Source organism: Sarcophilus harrisii, chromosome 2, assembly GCF_902635505.1.
Source record: "Sarcophilus harrisii chromosome 2, mSarHar1.11, whole genome shotgun sequence".
Classification (NCBI taxonomy): domain Eukaryota; kingdom Metazoa; phylum Chordata; class Mammalia; order Dasyuromorphia; family Dasyuridae; genus Sarcophilus; species Sarcophilus harrisii.
This window is the reverse complement of record NC_045427.1, coordinates 218,880,866-218,899,373: the sequence shown is the minus strand read 5'-3', so window position 1 is coordinate 218,899,373 and position 18,508 is coordinate 218,880,866. Positions and strand designations below refer to the sequence as shown.

At 38.1% G+C, this 18,508-nt stretch overlaps 1 protein-coding gene across 2 annotated transcripts in view; it reads right to left on the bottom strand.

Annotated features, from left to right (window-relative positions):
* Nucleotides 1-444: 444 nt before the first annotated feature.
* CNNM4 (cyclin and CBS domain divalent metal cation transport mediator 4) overlaps nucleotides 445-18,508 on the bottom strand; it is a 56,361-nt gene continuing 38,297 nt past the window's right edge. Inside the window, exons 6-8 of one of the 2 annotated variants that reach the window (XM_023494555.2) lie at nucleotides 14,505-14,600; nucleotides 1,233-1,402; nucleotides 445-976 (exon numbers count right to left, since the gene is read on the bottom strand). In XM_023494555.2, the coding sequence (XP_023350323.2) occupies nucleotides 773-976; nucleotides 1,233-1,402; nucleotides 14,505-14,600 (470 nt within the window). In that variant the 3' untranslated portion in view covers nucleotides 445-772. The remainder of the gene's footprint in view (nucleotides 977-1,232; nucleotides 1,403-14,504; nucleotides 14,601-18,508) is intronic. The other variant, XM_031951484.1, reaches the window with a different exon arrangement.

The following is an 18,508-nucleotide window of genomic DNA, read 5'->3' as shown; positions in this document are numbered from 1 at the left end:
CCCTCCATAGCTCCATTTATTGCATCCTTGATCAAAAATGCAATCAGATGCCAAATGTTGACCATTCAGAAGCACTCATCTTCTCCAGTTCTCAGGAGTAATCCCTCAGTCACATGCCTAGGTAATTCTATATAAAGATATTAAGTTTCTTGCCTGATATATAGGGTATTATCTCCTTTCTCTAGCAAGCCCTCTAGGATGTGATCCAACAAGAAGGCCTGGGCAGGAGGCAGGTGGGGGTCCCTGAGTCAGGGAAAATAAGCTAAAAGCTCAAGCTAAAGGGAATGGGATTATGGCTATTGTTTCCTGGGGGAGATACCTCAGATGAGGCAGTACCCCAACTTTTTCTTTAAAAAAATTTAATAAAAACTCCTAACCCCATTATTAACCCAAGCCTATCCCACCCTCTCCCCAAAATGAAATTTAGAAAGAGCAGCAATGAGCTTTCTTTAGAAATTCTCTCAGTTTAAAAAACAAAATCCTTGCCCCTTCACAATTGTTCCAGGGATCTGCCCCTGGGCAGTACTACTCAGGCAATCCTACAGAAATTCCAGGAAACTGCTATTCCCTGGAAATTCTGCTAAGGCTCCCTGTGGAAGGGCAGAGCCTCCTCCCTGCCTAAAACAAGCTGGGGAACATCTGTTTGGAGAGACAGACAGGTTATCAAGGGGGTGGTTGGGGCCATGGTCCCCTGTCTGCTCTGCTCCCTCTGTGGATGTGGGCCCACTAGGGAGGCCCCCAAGGGATTGATAGGGGGCCCCGGGCCCTCCTGTCACATGGAGCTCTCATGGGAGTTGTGAGTGGGTTTGTTCAGGACAGAATTTTGCTCATGGAGAAGGCTTGTAGTTTCATCAGTCATTTGTAGCTCCACCTTCTCTAACAATACGCCTTCAGGAGTGAGGCTGTCTACAGGAGTCTGGGGGCTGCTCTCCATTCTTGAGGCCATCAACCCGTTCTGGTACTGCTGCCGTGTGATCTGCAAGGGGAAAGAGTCAGAGTCATGGAAAGCAGAGATCTAGCTGATGGAAGAAGATGGGTAGATTTTAAGGGAAAATGAGGGATGAAAAAGCTAATCAAGAATGAAGTACAGTCATTTAATAGAAGAAAATAACATCTTGAGACTAGAAAAGGGCAAGATAGACAAAGAAATCCATGTAGCTCGATCTAATTGGGCAGGGGAAGGAGGAAGCCCAAGGAGATACGCACAAAGTGATAGATTGCATGGTCCTCACCTTAACGTACTGCAGATCTGTAAGAGCCCGGACACTGAAGTCTGAGACATACTGGGTTAGTGAGTTGCTGGTGGCAGTGGGGGATACACTGGTAATCAAATTATCTGTGCGCTCTTGATAGTTGACAGAAGGTGAACGGCTGAGGCTATTTGGGTAGGACACGGAACGGTCTGTAAGCAGAATTAGAAACATCAAGACCAGGACTTTCTCTTATCTCCCAATCTTATTGTTACCAGACAAGAAAGCAATGTCAATTTTGTCTACCCCAAGGAATTCAACTCTTCCATGTCCTTGGGACTCATTGCTAAAAATCTCCCATAATTACCACATATATTTGTCTTCCCAAAATGAATAGGACAGAGTTCTCCAAATCAGACAAAAAGCATCTGGAAGGTCTACTATCTCTGCAGAAAGTCCCCAAGGTGGATTGATATAACTATAGATTCCATAGTATGCATTCTGGCCTCTAATGATAAGTACAGAAAGCCCACTTTTCCTTTAAGCACAAAGTTCTAAGGACAGACAACAAAAACCAGTCTAATGGTGAATGCCCAGTCCTTCTAGAGAGTTACACTGAAAGAACCTAGAGAAATGAACAAAATCACTTCAGCAACATGGTCTAGGTAAGTGTCCTTCTGACCACCAGCTCATACCAGTATTGGTATGATCTATGAGGGGAAAACAAATATCTCAGATTTATGGGATCTCAGCCATCATCTCTCCAGAGCAAAACACAATGTTATGGAGGGATGGAGGCTCTGAAATGCCTCATTTTATACATGGGGAAAATGAGACTCATAAAGGTTGGGTAGCTCAACCAAAATCATACAACTAAGAAGTAGCAGCCCCAGGATCAAAACCTATCTAGACCTTTGTTTTATATGTATTATAGCTTATAATGGGAGATGAGTAGCATTAACTAATCAATTTAAATCTGGCTGAACTGGTTAATTCAATCTCTATCTCTGCATGCCCAGGTTATAGTAACAATTACTGACATTTATACAATGCAAAGTTTGCAAAGTGCTTGACATAAATTACTTCATTTGAATGTCACACCAAGCCTGAAAGGTAAACATTATTCCCTTTTTACAAACTGCGGCTCAAAGGCTGATTGCCTGGCCCAAGTTAGTAAAAGATATGGGGTGTAAACTCAGAGCTTCCCGATGCCAAGTTCAACATTCTGTCCTCCAGGCAAGTAGTTAAAGTGTGATTCCTTTCATGGATAGGTACAGAAGAATTACCAGAGCTTTTAGCTTTCAAATCACTGGATGAGAAAGTGAAAACTATCTTCCCTACTACCTGTTTCTACCCTTTTATTGATCCAACTTAGTTCCACCCTGTTAGAATCCTTACAAGCTGTTAAGTCATTAGAATTGATAGAGACAATAATTATCTAATTTAGCATGGTTCAGTATGGTTGATCTGATCTTACAAGGAGATATTATGGGCCAGAACTTGAAACAAGGTACTAAGTGGAACTGATAGAAACAATACTTGTGTTCACACCTTTAGAGAGCTCATATAAGCAAGAATCTCTCAGGGCCAGACACAGAGCACTCTGGGAGGAAGCCCACAAGCCCACTCTTGGAGGGGAAGTCAGATTCATTCCAACTTTCACTTTGGTGCTGGCTGGAGACATTCGAAGTTGAGCTAGAGGTAAAAGACTAGCAACGAGAGCTTTAGGAACCAAGGAAAGCTGAGGCCTCTAAGAAAGCTACCGGGCCCAAGGAAGGAGAAAATAAACATTTGGATTTTATCAGCTGTCTGTATTTGAGGTGATTATTACTTTTAACTGAAACTAAGGCTGCCTCCAGAAAACCTCCCCAAAAAACCTGCTCCCAGAGAGAACCATCTTATATTTTAAAGAAGAGAACACCACATTTTGGCGCCCAACGTGGGGCAAAATCCTGAATCCAGTGGAAAAGTCTTCTTGACCTAGAAATTAGGGTGAGTACAACAAAGAAATTTTGTTAAAAGAATTAAAGTAGAATTTCAGCTAAGATGGGACAGATGTTTAGAAAACAGCCTTCTGTTTTTGTTCAAGGAAAATGTTTAGAGAGCATTGTCAAGGTTATGAAAAGCCAAGATTTGATTATAATTTTGCAGCAGATCACTGAACTTTTAGAAACTGTAAAGAACATATGTCCTTGTTTCTCTCTGGAAAAAGAATTGGATCTAGACGAGTGGAAATTAGTAGGAGAGGATCTTTGTCAATTCTACAATAAAAATGGACCTGACTCCAAAAGACATACTTAATACATATAATTTAATACATCTGGCTTTAGGAAATTTTATAAGTGTTAAAATAAGGAAAAAGAAGAAAGAGCAAGAAGGGGAAGTGCCAACCAAACTAGGTGAAAAGGATAAAGAATCAGATTCACAGGAGGAGAAATTAGGTCATTCCTCATGACCCTCCCCCCTCAATTAACCCTTCATGGGTGGAGGAAGAAGGAGGGGGAAAGGCAGAAACACAATCATCTCCTGTGAAGCAGAATATGACAAGATTAGAAGAGGCATTAATTAAGGGAAAAAATGAAGGAGAAGATATATCTGATTTTATAAATGCATACCCTGTGTTCAAAGAGCTTGACTCTTCAGGACAAAAAGAGAGAAAATATACTCCTTTTAATTTGGAAAAAATTAAAGATTTGAAAAAGGGTTGCACTTTTTATGGGGTTACATCCTCTTATGTTAAGCTGTTACTAGATAATTTGTCTTATGAAATCTTAACCCTGAATGATTGGAAATCCATAGCAAAGACATGTTTAGAACCTGGACAAAATTTGTTGTGGCTTTTGGAGTTTCATGAATTATGTAGGATTCAAGCCCAACACAATAGGCAAACAGGAGCTAATGTACAAATAGCTTTTGACCAACTAGCTGGTGAAGGTCAGTATTCAGAGAATTCAGAACAGATTTATTATCCCATACCAGTGTATGAGCACATTTCTAAGGCTGCAATAAAACTTGGGGTTCCCTCCCAGGACAAAAAAGATCGAGGAGAAGCCTTCACAAAAATAGAGCAAGGTCCCAATGAACCCTTTGCAGATTTTGTGGGACGTTTGCAAACAGCTATAATAAGAACCATTGGAGATAATGCAGCTACAGAAATAATGACCAGATATCTGGCTAAGGAAAATGCCAATGAGGTTTGCAAAAGAATTATATGGGGGCAAGACAAAGATGCTCCTTTAGAGGAGATCATAAAGTGCTGTGCCACAGTGGACACAAATGCTTATTATACCCAAACTATGATGAACATGGGAAGACAGGGTGTCTCTTGGCAAGGGACTTCTAAAGAAATTCGTCGATGTTTTCAATGTGGAAAAGTTGGACATCTTAGAGCTCAGTGTAGATATGGAGATAGAGTGAGAGTCAGGGTGAGAGAAAACCCAAAATCCCATGTCCAAAATGCAACCGAGGCTTTCACTGGGCCTTGGGATGTAGACTGACCCAAAGAAATGATAGGCAGGGCCCAGCTCCAAGATATCAATCAAAAGACAGGTGGGACATGATAGCAGCTGAGGTTACACCCAGAGAGTCTTTAGAAATTCTGGACTCTGATGTGATCAACCAACAGAAAAGCAATCAGGATTACAGTTGGGGAGAATACAGGCTTTTTAACCCAACAGGACAGTGTCCAGTGCAAACAGCTCCAATATAATTGCCAGATGATGAGGAGAAATCCCAAAAGTGGTAAATAGAAGGGAATTAGATAACTGCTTGGGGAATCTGATCTTACAAGGAGATGTTATGGGCCAGAACTTGAAACAAAATACTAAGTGGAACTGATAGAAACAATACTTGTGTTCACACCTTTAGAGAGCTCATATAAGCAAGAATCTCTCAGGGCCAGACACAGAGCACTCTGGGAGGAAGCCCACAAGCCCACTCAGATTCATTCCAACTTTCACTTTGGTGCTGGCTGGAGACATTCGAAGTTGAGTTAGAGGCAAAAGACTAGCAACGAGAGCTTTCGGAACCAAGGAAAGCTGACGCCTCTAAGAAAGCTACCGGGCCCAAGGAAGGAGAAAATAAACATTTGGATTTTATCAGCTGGCTGTGTTTGAGGCGATTATTACTTTTAACTGAAACTAAGGCTGCCCCCAGAAAACCTCCCCAAGAAACCTGCTCCCAGAGAGAACCATCTTATATTTTAAAGAAGGGAACACCACACTACCCCTTTCCCAGATCCCATCCTTTTATTCATTCTCTAGGATCAGCCAGACTGCATTATAGATAAGAGTTCTGGGTCTGGAGTTGGGAAAGTTCAAATCCAGCATCAGGCACTCATTATCTCTGTTTCCCTGGGCAAGTCACTTCATCCTGTTTGGTTCAGCTCCTCATATGTAAAATGAGCTGGAGAAAGAAATACTAAACTACTTTGGTATTTGGTATCTTTGCCAGGGAAACTCTAAATGAGTTCACAGTCATACTGAAATAACAAACAATAACAACAATTTATTCTCTATTATTTCTCTTACTCAGAAACAAATCTCCTATGCTATAATTTCCCCAGGCTCTTTTGGAACTCGCCTTCCTCCTAGACATCTTCCTTCTGTCTTTTCTATCTTGAGCTGTCTTTTTCTGCAAGGGATCACACACATCTTAAAGATATCCCTGGTTCTCTTCTCTAGCACTAATTGGAGAGTTCTCATGGCCCCAGAGACACCAGGCCTAGATGCTGAGGTAGCATGGGGAGGCAGGGGGAGGCTCTTATTAGCTGTATGATTCTGGGTAAATCACTTTTCTCTGTCTCAATTCCTCTCTCTGTAAAATGATATGATTAAGATCCAATAGCCCCGTCTAGCTAGAAATCTAGCTATAAATATGTAATCCTATAATCTTCCCCTCAACTACCATCTCTTAGCAACTTCTTTGATGTTCACTCCATCAGTCTACATCATCCTAATCAAATCCTCGTTGCTGTCACCTATCAGATAACCTGGTACACTTCCTTGCCTCTCAAGGTGCTCAATACATGCCCCCATAATTTCCTCCCTTCATCTCAGCTCCTACTGGCTTACAAACTTCACAATATACACAATGCTAGCCTCTCCAACATCTTGGCCTTCAAGTTCATCATTCCCTTCAGCATCAAGCACATAAACTTTTACCCAATCTCAGTTACTCAAAGGTAGGCATAACTTAAATTTCAGCATTTCCCATAACTGTGACATCTCCATGATTTTAAATTCTAATTCTATTCTCTGGTCATAATCTCCTATATTTTAATTTCTCTATTACATTCCTCCTAAAACCATTCTTTGTTTTCACAGAATCTACAATCTTAAACTGTTCCTCATCTCCTAGCCTTGATCTTATATTTAAAAACTATTTAAACCATGCAATGTTATTGTTTTGTTCTGAACTCCTTTGCACCCTTGACCTACTCCATCCCACCTGCTGCCACTTGCCATCCACACTCTGATCAAATTCCTGAACTCCTGAACCCTGAAGGAAGTCACATCAACTAGCACCACTATGCTACTAAGATCCACTACAAATTCAAGTTATTAGATGTCAAATGGATACTTAAATTTGCATGACAACTCTTTTGCTCTTCCTGACCAACCATCTAACACCCTCTCCATATCACTGGTTCCAAACCTCTTCTTTCTTAATTTTTCAAGGTGAAAACATTTCCTCTGATTCCTCTTGAACTATCATCACAAATAAGCTCAACTCTGGTCTTTTTCAGTGTCCTCTCCTTTACCCTCCTGCCCATTTGTGATCTCTGGAATGCTCTTTGTATTAAACAAACAAAAAATAGTTCTTTTCATATTCTTTCCATCATCTGGCATTCATAGATTCTCTCTGGACTGTATCCTTACCTAGCCTCACTCTGTCTCCCTCTGTCTCAATAATCTGGACCACCTTGCTATCTATCTATACATTATCCCTATTCAGATCCTGGTTACTATTATCTTGATCAAATTCTTCCTCTCCATTCCAGCCTCTGTCCTAATATTTAGGGAGTTTAACATATATTACACATGCCTTTGAAAACATTCTGGCATCCAACCTCATCAATTTTCTCAATTCACTTGATCATAGCTACTTAGAGGGATGGTCAAACCCTAAATTTCACTATCATAAATAAGTGTACTGTCTTCAGGGATAATCCTGGACTCTGAAATTCATCTCTGGTCATAACTTTCTATTCTTCCATCACTTCTGCCACACGTTTCCCCAAAATGTATTCCTCAATTTACTGTACAGCGCTCCCTGTTGTTCTAAGTCACTCCTACTTGCTTTTGGGTCCCTTTCCTTGCTTCAGTGTGACCTTCAGTGCATAAACCTGTGCTTTAAGACTTTGGCAGTTGTGTGAAAGACAGACTGAAAAGGAGATCCTTTAAGCAATTCCAAAGCTATTGTAGTAGTACAGGAAAGAAGGGAAGAAGGCCTCTCTTAGTGTAGTAATCATGTGAATGGGAAGAAGGGTGTGGATCTAAGTTGTAGAAGTAGAATCAATAAGACCTGGCAAGTGATGGATTTTATTGGGTGAGGGAGATTGGGTAATCAGGAATGACCTGCTTGTTGCAAAGCTGAATGACTGGAAGAAGAGGGATCTTCTTGGCAGAAATTGGGAAATTCTACTACAGGGCTCAATTCTAGGGTGGGATCTACTCCATCAGTCTATTTAAGTATTAAAGGCCTCTACAATCTGCCCCCAACCTATCTTCCCAATCTCGTTACATATTATTCCCTCTCTTGTAACATTCAGCTATTTGTCCAAAATGGTTTTCTTTCTGTCCTTTACCCATAACATTCCTTCCTCCATTTCTGCATTCTCATTTTTTTCTAAAATGTATACTTTCCAAAGACTTCTTTTTTATTTATATATATATATATATATATATATATATATATATATATTCATGCATTTACTTTCTCCCTGTTCGAATTTAAGCTACTTGAGAACAGAAATTGTTTCACTCATTGTATTTGTAACCTTAATGCCTAGCATAGTGTTTGGCACAAAACTATCAATTAATCAATGTTTATTGATGGATTGATCTAGTTTAATGCAGGACTGGAATCTAGAATAGCTGAGCTAGGAGAAAACATATCGAGGTGCTGAGGAGGTCATCAAGTGAGAATATAGAAAGATGAGCCCAGCTCAGAGTCTTGGGATACATCAAAGGTTAGGGTAGGAAAATAATGATTCAGGAGAATGAGGAGGAAGGGTCAGATAGGAGATGAGTGAGGATCCAGAAACGGCTGGTAAACAGTGTCAAGAGTAGTTAGAGAAGTCATTGGATTTGGCAGCTTTGGAAAGAATAATTTAGTTAAGTGACTAGGTAAATAAGAATGCTCATGGATCACCTGCTCCCTTCTCCTAATGATGATCATCATGCCTTGAGAAATCTCAGACAGAACTAGACATTCTACATACAGTCATTAGATAGCCCAAATGTGCTCCCACTGCACCAACACCATTCTTTTACTCCTCCTTATTTATCTTTCACAAAAGTCTCCAAAACTTTGTCTTTTTCTACCTTTACAGCCAAATTCCTAAAAAAAAAAAAAAAAAAAAAAAACCTACTTATGCCAATTTGTTATAAGAAATGAAGGCAGACTGGCAGATTGAAAAAGATTTTGAGAATTGAGTGAGAAAAGAGGAACTAGAAATTAGCAAGAGAAAGATAATAATAGTTTGGAAGAGTACTGAAGAATTAAGAGACTTGAGTCAATGAAAGAAGAGTTACAGAATGAAATATTCATACCCCATTCCAGATACTGACATGGAAAAGATAAAATGCAAAATAAGAAAGAGATGGAAGAATGGAAAGTTATGATTAGATAGAAGAACTTCATAAGTCTTGGTCACAGTCAACTTGGTCAACTCTTGGTTGAGTGGAACATCAAGAGTGAGACTGTCTGTGTGTGGCTGTGATTCCAAAAGTAGGTCATGTGGGGTAAGGAGATTGTAGAATTAGGAGGTCTGGGTATCTAAGGAAATAGTAATATGCTGCAGTTTCCTAGTATCTGGACAGAATTTGGGGCAGAGAAGAAAACTGTGAGCCAGGTAATGAATTTAAGAGAAAAGAAAAGAATGTCTTGAGAGTCAGAGTACGACTTCTACCTGGATGTGTGCTGGATGACATATTTAGATAGACTGAATCTTACATAAGGGGCAGTTGCTGAGTGATGGAAGCAGAGGGAAAGTCTGGAAAAAAGCAATAGGAAGCAAGGAATACTGCAACTCTCAATTCAGTAAAGGTTAAACTTGAATTGGAAATTAGTGGAAATGCTCAATTATATACTATTCTCTGTTCTTGTACCCTTTTGTCCCATCAGCTACCATGCATTACTAAATCATACCTTGGGTTATTCCCACCATCACCCTTCTTTGTTCTTACTGGAAAGTTACAAAACAAAGTTGGACAAAGTTATGCAACTATGCCAAATAGGCCTATTATAAATTTCACATTATTCAATCTCAAAGAAGTCCTCACTACTATACAACAATTCTTTTTATTCTTTGCTGATTAAGTCTCCTATTTTCCCTGCAATAATTGTAGAGATTTCTTTCTTTGCTGTGACCTTATATTATGATACCATGAGGGCAGCTATCTACAGAAGGGACGGTAACAGTAAAGAGGTTGGCTATCTTTCTGGCATGTATCTGGAAGGTAAGAGAACTTTCCAACACTTATCAAATCTGATGACGACCATACATTTCTGGTGATTCATCTGGCAATACATCACAGCAACGTAAGTAACCCAGAAAACATCCCTTTGGATTAAGTTCTGAAAGAAACTGAAGACCATATGGATACAGATAGTATTTTAACTACTACCAACTGAAGTTTGGCACTTCTAAGAAAAGAGCAGATTTGGGAAAATGAAGAGCTGGTTAAGAGGATAGTATCTGAGACCTGGAGACTATATGGCCAACAATCATAAAAAGAACAAATAAATTATATGTGATCATAAAGGAATATTTGTATCACAGGAATTACAAAAGTGAAGAATTCCAAGAAATATGAAAAAACATTTATTAAGGGATACAGAGTGACTAGAAAAGATGAAAAAGAACAACATACACACTAATTACAACTGTGCAAATGAAGACATTGTTAAAAGGCAGCAAATTCAGTTTATTCACACTGGATAATTTTGGTACTACCTTATGAAAGTTTAAGCACATAGTCTTCCTTTCTTTAACAAAATTTTAAGTTACAGAAGTGAACAGGATATGTAGCAATACTGTCAAGTGCAAAACCTTTTGTTTAATTGTTTTTTGGGAAGTGAAACAGGTCTTTTATTTGGGTGTTTTATTTCTATCTATAGTGTTAAAACAAAATAAATTTATTCATATAAAAACAAAGATGAAAATAGGATTTGGATTTCTGGACCATAGCTTAAAATATTGGAGGTAACAGTGATTATAAGAACATTCAGTATAATAAAAATGTATTTGCCTAAAGTCTTGAAAATACAATCTAGAGGATTTTAAATTGAAAAAGAAAGGAAAGATAACTGCTTACAGCTAAGTATCAAACTAGATAAATATCTACAACACAAGAAGAATAAAGATGTCCAATTATTTTTAGAGACAGAACTTACAAATAAAAAAGCCTTTTACAAATATGACTGGAATAGAATACATAATCAAAGAAGGAACTGAGAAAACCACAAAAGATAAAATACTTTTGATAATGATGTATTGAAAGACTTTTGCATGAACAAAATCAATACAACTAGAATAAGAAAATGTCAAATAGAAAAAGAACAATCTTTGCATCAAATACCTCAAGAGAAGGAAAAGGGAAAGAGACTGATGTGGAAACTCTTCAACCAATTCAGGGATAAAAAACTTTTCCATTACAAGATGGAATCAAAGGAAGGTAATATAGGATGAATATAAAAATATGGTATGATCCTATAAAAAGTGTCAGGTATACTGAAATTCAATATAATCTGAGTCTGGAGGTAAATATCAATGAAAAGAAAATATAACTTAAAAAAACCCTTTTTGGGGAAAAAAAAAGAGGATCAAAGAAAGGATACTGCATAAAGTAAATGAGTCAATGATAATAAAATATAAGCAACTTGAGAGATGGGGCTATTTAATATCTTTGTATCACTGGTGCCTCATACAGTGCCTGGTGTATAGCAGCTCCTTTAATAAATATTATTGAATTGAATAGTAATTGATGATGATAAGAAGCTCAACTACTTAACTATTATCTTGCTTCCGTTTTCTCTGAAAAATGGAATAACACTTGAAAGGACAGAACAAAAATCAAGAATGAATTGGAATCCAAAATAGGCCATGAAAGTACCTATTTGGCCTTGATGAGTTTAAGTTCCAAGGTCCAAATGAACTAATCTGACTTTTTCTAAAGGTCATAGTGTTCTATGATTCATAGCTACATAGTAGAATCAGAAATGCATCACTGCTCAGAAGATAATTTTGGTATGGAGTAAGCTGAGTGTTGTTGCTAGAGGAACTGTGCAATTTCCCAATGCAATCACCATCATTCTCCAATGCAATCACCATCACATGTGTGCGTGTGTGTGTGCGTGTGCATGTACGCGATTCCTGGGCTCAGTTCACAGCTAGTTAGCAAGGTCCAAACCTGAAGAAGGAACTGATGGATCAATCTAATGATTATATAGTCAACTATATGTAATTAACTAAGCAATATGGGTTCTTTACTGACTTGGGTCTTTTCTCCATAGATGGCTAGGTTAATTTCTTCAAAGGACATGAATCTCACAGAAAAGATCCAAAAGTGATTTGATTGATGCAATTAGTACAGTATCATTTGCAAATGTGAGTAAGTGGAACACCTGACCATGTTTCAAGAATCTCTCTTCTATTCAGTCTGTACAGGACATCTTCCATTACCTTAACATTGGTGAGCACTTTTTTAATCAGGCACACTTCTCTCTGTTTTATGCCTTAAATAATATTTTTTTGGTAATCAAAAGATAATTAAACAAATTTCTCTATGGTTACCAACTACCATGGAAAGTTGTATGATTTTAAGACATAAAAAGGCCAAACCTTAAAATACATATAGATAGGTCTTTATATGTGTGTGTTTTGCTACTGAATCAAACTTTTCTGTAATCAACAAATTATAACCACAGGGGAGGTCTTGCAATAAAAGTGGCTTATCTTAACAGAAAGGAAGTGATTGTTCACAGATGTTGAAGTCATTTCCAAATTGGTTTATCCACAAGAAGTCAGACCAGAAGGCTCAAAATCAGTACCAAATTACATTGGTAAAAATGAAAAAACACTATATGTAATTACACTAACTAAAACATGATCCGTGTAGGCTTTCTCATCTCATTGGTCTAGGTACATAATGAAGATATCCTTAAAGAAAGTATAAAAAGGGAATAAGCTTCCTACAGATCATGTTCTACAATAAATCACATCTTCAACAAAAGCATTCTTTGTATAATTACTTTAACTCTAATAGTAACAATTTTCAACCTAAATCAAACTTCAAATCTAAAATATCTACATTCTCTAGTTAACTGAAGAAGGAAACTCTAGGTGGGTAAACGGCTTAGGGGATGGGAATAGAACGAGGATAAAATAAGAACTTGAGAGTATTTGAGATTACTTTTGAATCTTACTATGTCCTCTGTATTACCTATTGCTCCAAGCTTTATGTCATCTGCAAATCTGCTAAGACAAATTTGTAGTTTCCATGAAAGCTTATTTTAAACATTTCCTACATGAGGCCTTTCTTGATCCCTGCCTGTAGTTATTAATGTATCCATCTCCACCTACCAAGATTTTGTACCTCTGTCCACCAATGAATATAAGGCTGAAGGACTGGTCCTAAGTCACAAACAGTACTTAAAGCCAGATCTTCCTGGGTTTAGGAATAGCTCTCTAACTGCTACACCATAACACATCTCCATTTACTTTGTATAGACATGCCTGTGCATTTTGTCTCTACCTAAAGAATATAAATTCCTTGAGGGCAGGGTCTATTTCATTTGCGTCTTATATCCCGGCACCTAGCACAATATTCAGAACCTATCTGGTGCTATGATCAATTTAGCGACCTGCAAATTTGATAAAACATCATTCATGCTTTCATCCTGCACTGATCCCTGTAGTACCTCACTTTATATGTACCTCTCTCCAACTTGGCATCCAAGCATTAATTATACTATTTCCTAGACCATATTACTTTTCTTTGTCCACATAAATTCATGAATGACTTTGTCAAATGTTTTGCTGAGATCTAGGTAAGCTAACTCTATAGAAATATAATAAGCCTGTCAAAAAAAAAGAAAAAGAAAGAAAATGAGATTAGTCTGTCATGATCAGTTCTTAATTTTCAAAGATCACTGAGCAAGATGATCTTTGAAAATGTCACAGGCAGGGGCAGCTAGGTGACACAGTGGATAGAGCACCAGCCCTGAAATCAGGAGGACTTCAGTTCAAATTTGGCCTCAGACACTTCCTAGCTATGTGACCCTGGGCAAGTCACTTATCCCCAATTGCCTCAGCCAAAAAAAAAAAGAAAAGAAAAGAAAAGAAAATATTACAGGGAATGGCCTAATGACCATATATGCTAGTTCTTTCAAGACCCAATGATATGCTTCATATATGGTCTAGATGACTTGAACTCACTAAGAGCATCTATATATTTTCTTAGTTATCATGGACAGCATCAACTCCCCATGAGCCATTTTACTTCCATCTTATTCTATCTTAAGATCTTTTTTCTTGTCAGAAAATATAAATGCAATATCACATCTGAGAGTTGTGCCTTCAATCAGTCAACACTCCAAAAAGCTGTCCTATGCCCTCTCTATCCACCATTTTTCTCCAATATTTTATAACTTAAAAAAAAAAAAATTTCTGTTCATCTCAGATTTCTTTTCCATTCTCAGCTCATTTTGTATTTTAGTACTCCTAACAATTTAATAGGACCATAGCAGGCTTTTGTATTCATTCTTGTCAGTCCTTGGTCTCATGTTTTGTACATGTCTTTTACGCATTTAATTGGTTGATGAGTTCCTCTACATTTATACCAGTCTCTTTAAATCATCGATTCCTTTTCTTCCATATGAGAATTGTTTCTTTCTCTGTCTTCAGAATTTCATTCACGAGAATTTTCCATCCTTCCTGAACTGACTTTCCCTGTAGAATTTTAGGCTGAGGGATTTAAGCTATCTCTGGGTCCTTTGTAATCCACTTTTCCAAAATCTAGGGTTCATGTCAGACTGCCCAACTCTTCTTCTGTATCACAAACTTTTTAAAATAGATTAGTCACTTACCCCCGAGGTTCCCATCATTTCCACCCAAGAAACCAGTTTTTTCTTGTAGGTCTGAATCAGGTCCAGAATAGAAGTTTCCTTTGATGATTTCTCCACCTTTTGAAGGATGAAAGCATCATTAAAGAAAGTCAAGAAATTATTAGTGGCTCAGCTTTTGGCAGAAGAAGACAGCTCCGACAGATTTCTGGATAACTGAAGTCCCCTGTCACTGCCACCATGACAAGCTTGTGATCTATACCATTGATTCCTCATCTGTTTTCCTTCTGCTGTCTATGTAGACTGTAGGATAAATACTTCAATGTTATCACTTCTGCTCTGCTTCCCCCACTCTTCATCCAAAAGCTACCATACTTCCTTCTTTGGATCCTAGATTTCCTCATGTAAGTATATCTTAATACAGAATGCTAGTCTGTATTACTACCACCTTGAGTACCATGTCCCCTCAGATCTTGATGGTCCTGGATCCAAGAGCACTGGGAATAGTGGCGTACCCCAAACTACCAGACCTGCTTTTTTCCAGCCCCTGTAGACATCAGTGAAGAATCTTCCTCACTGCCTCCAACAACAATTTCTGCCCAACTGCCACTAATAGACAAAATAGGCACAACAGCCCTGGGAATGGCAGCTCCTCAGACTGCCAATCCTGCTTTCAGCCAAGCTCCCACAGCTAGTAGCTGAAAGCTGGCTCTTCTGCCATTCACATGGCAGGTAAACCAGCCTCACTGAAGGAGTAAGGCATCCTGAGAGACAGGAAGCAACATGTACCAGGCAGGTCAAATCACCACTAAAACTTGAACCATCATTTCTAATGGAAACAGACCAGGACCCTGAACCAAAGGGCAATGCCTCTAACTCAGACCTTCTGCTGTCATCCTAGGAAGCATCTGTACAGAAGCAGCCTAGCAACAGTTCTCTTTATGCTACCCAGAAAAGAGAGTTCCTATTACTGAAGACCTGGGTACTTTCATATGATTGAGCATCAGGAATTGATAGAATTCAGTGGAAATGACATTAAAGAAGCAGCCCTATTCACCTGCTTTGCTCCAGAATCCTAACGACCACTGGCCTTTTCTATAAAAATTGCAGCCCATTAGAATATAAGCTGATATCTCCAGGGCTTAGCACGGTACTTTACATATAGTAAGTGCTTAACAACTGCATCATTCATTAATTCATTTCACCTAGCTTCTTCCTTTCCAAACAAGTGTGTATGCACGCACGTGTGTGTGTGTACACACAGAGACACACACAAACACAACCTTTTCCAGAGTCCCTATCCTACCAAATCTAAATGACATCCATGATGTGAAAAAAAATTTTTTTTGCATTAGGATCTTTAGTTCACCTTGTTTGTTGTCCATTGTTTATTTGTATATAAATATTTGAGGCCATTGGTTTGATTTTATTGCCAACTCTTTTCTTGCATTTTGTTTCCTGAGGATTTCTGGATATCTCTACTGCTATATAGAACATTTAGAGGAGCATTTCGTTCTTTCTGATAACCTTGAGAAGGGAGAGCCATTTTTTTAATCCTTGACTCTTTTTTCTATGATTTTATCTACAACACACCTGATAACTGATCATCCAAGCTTTACCCAAAAATTTCCAATGAGAGTGTGATCCACTATCATCTAAGACAACCTCTTCCTCCTTTACAAAGCTCTAATTGTTAGCAACTTTTTTTTACATCAAATCTAAGTCAATTTCCCTCTTTGCCCTAAGTTGTCAAACTCCTGGACATCAGAAGATAGCAGTGTGGCTCTTGGTATTTAGTTTGGTAATTAAACATTATGTAATTTTCTCCTCCATCCCTTTTTTGGTTTATAAACTTCTTTGACTAGATTTTTAAAAATCTAAGTTAATATATTCTTAGGACTCATTGTTAAAGTACATTCCCTCTTTGCTCAAGAATCCATCATCTCTATTTTTAACTATGGTCCATAAATTCACATTTCATCCTCAGATATACCACCTTCTTAAACAACTGCTTACTTCCCACATTTGTCTTTGTCTTCTCTTGAAGTCCTTGCCTTCAACTTGTGAGATATGATGAAAACACTATCTGTGTTCTTAAGGTCTTCAGTCCTTTGCCTGACATTCTATACACCTTGGCAATTTTATTAGATCCTTCCTGGTAGTCTTGTTTATGCTCTAGGAATCATTAGAAATAGTAGTCATCAGGTTTCATAAGTCTTGGGATAAATCTCCATCAAGTCCTGGAAAACTGCCAGTAGGCTTCTCTTTTGTTATCATTAACTCAACAGATAACTTCCCCAGCCCCTGAGCAGGGAGTCATCAGCCAGTACTACTTGTCTCTTCTTTGTATACTTTTTTTGGATACTCTCTCACCTGATGAAACTGGATCCATGAAACTGAAGGACAAGGAAAGATCTATTTCCTCCTCAAAGTATCAAGCTTACTCCTTTTAAGGAAGAAGCGCATAGATTCTTAGATATAAGTGCAACTGGGACTATGTTTTTCTAAGGTCCTTTACAGTTCAAAAGCTAGCATCCTTTGTGTCACAATTTTTCATCTTCAAGTCGCCTAGAATAAGCTAGGATTCCCTCTCTGCTCCTTCAGATATATTCTTTCTTCTCTGTTTATATATTCAAACTCTTCTTCCATTTTTTAAAAGAACACTTCATTCTTCCTGATAATCTAAAGAATGGAGAGCCATTCTTTGAGCCTCTGGGCCTCTTTTCTAGAAGGAAGATAAACCTGCACTTTAGACATAAATAGCAATCACTTAACCGTTTTGAAAAGACTAACATTATGCATTCTATGTAATTCACTGCAAGACCTGCCTCTGTTTTCCATACTTTCTAGGAAGTAAGATCCTTAGTCCTTAATCATTATTGCTAGGTCAGGATATGATGTTCCAGGCTTTGTTCTTGGATCACAAGATGACTCACATAGCTCATCTTCTCCTTGTCCAATTTCCCTACCTAAAAATTAGACAAAATGACATAGTGAAAAGAATACTGCCCTGACATAGGAAAACTAAATTCTTGTTTGTACTAGCTTTTCCACTAGTTAGCTTATATGGTGTCGGAGTTACTTCATCCTAAGGCTAGTTTATTCATTTACCAAAAGGGGGGAAAAAGGATATTGGAGGAAGTAATTTCTTTCTTTTCTTCTTCTCTCTCTCTCTCTCTTTTTGCTGAGGCAATTGGAATTAAGTGACTTGCCCAAGGTCTCACAGCTAGGAAGTGTTAAGTGTCTGAGACTAGATTTGAACTCAGATCTCCTGACTTCAGGGCTGGTGCTCTAACCACTGTACCACCTATCTGTCCCAGAGTAAGTAATTTCTAAGATTTAATTCTAAAACTCTGTTATTCTATGGGTTGCACAATAAGGCAGAAAGGTAAAATTAGGGATCATAGAATTTCAGAGATTTAAGTATCTTTAGTAGCCATTTGATATAAATTATTTTGGAAAAGTAATCCCTAATTACCTGACAACTGGTCATCTAGCCTCTCCCCAAAAACCTCCAAGGAGGGGTAAATCCATCACCAACACCGTAGAGTTGTCTTCACTATTACCAAGTTTTTCCTTACATCATTTTTTTTTAAATAGCATTTTATTTTTTCCCAATTACATGTAAAAGAATTTTTTTCAAATTCTAAGTTTCAGGTTTTCTCCTTCCCTAAGATGGTAAGCAGTTTAATATAGGTTATAGGTTGCACATGTGCAACCTTATGAAACACATTTCCATATTAGTCACCTTACATCAACTATGTCAATTTCCCTCCTTGCCTTAAGCTGCCCCACTGTTGGACATTAGAGGGCAGTAGAAACCCATTCTCTCTTGGTTCCTTGACTTTAGATGTCTGTCTAACCTGTAAAGGGAAGTTAATATAGGTCCATACCCATATAGAGCTAGAGCTGTGATTTATAAATTCTTTTTCTCCTAACATTCCTGTGAATCTCACAGTATAAATGTTATAATCCTAAACTATAGATGAACCAACAGCCTCAGGACAAGTAGCTGGTGGTGTAAAGAA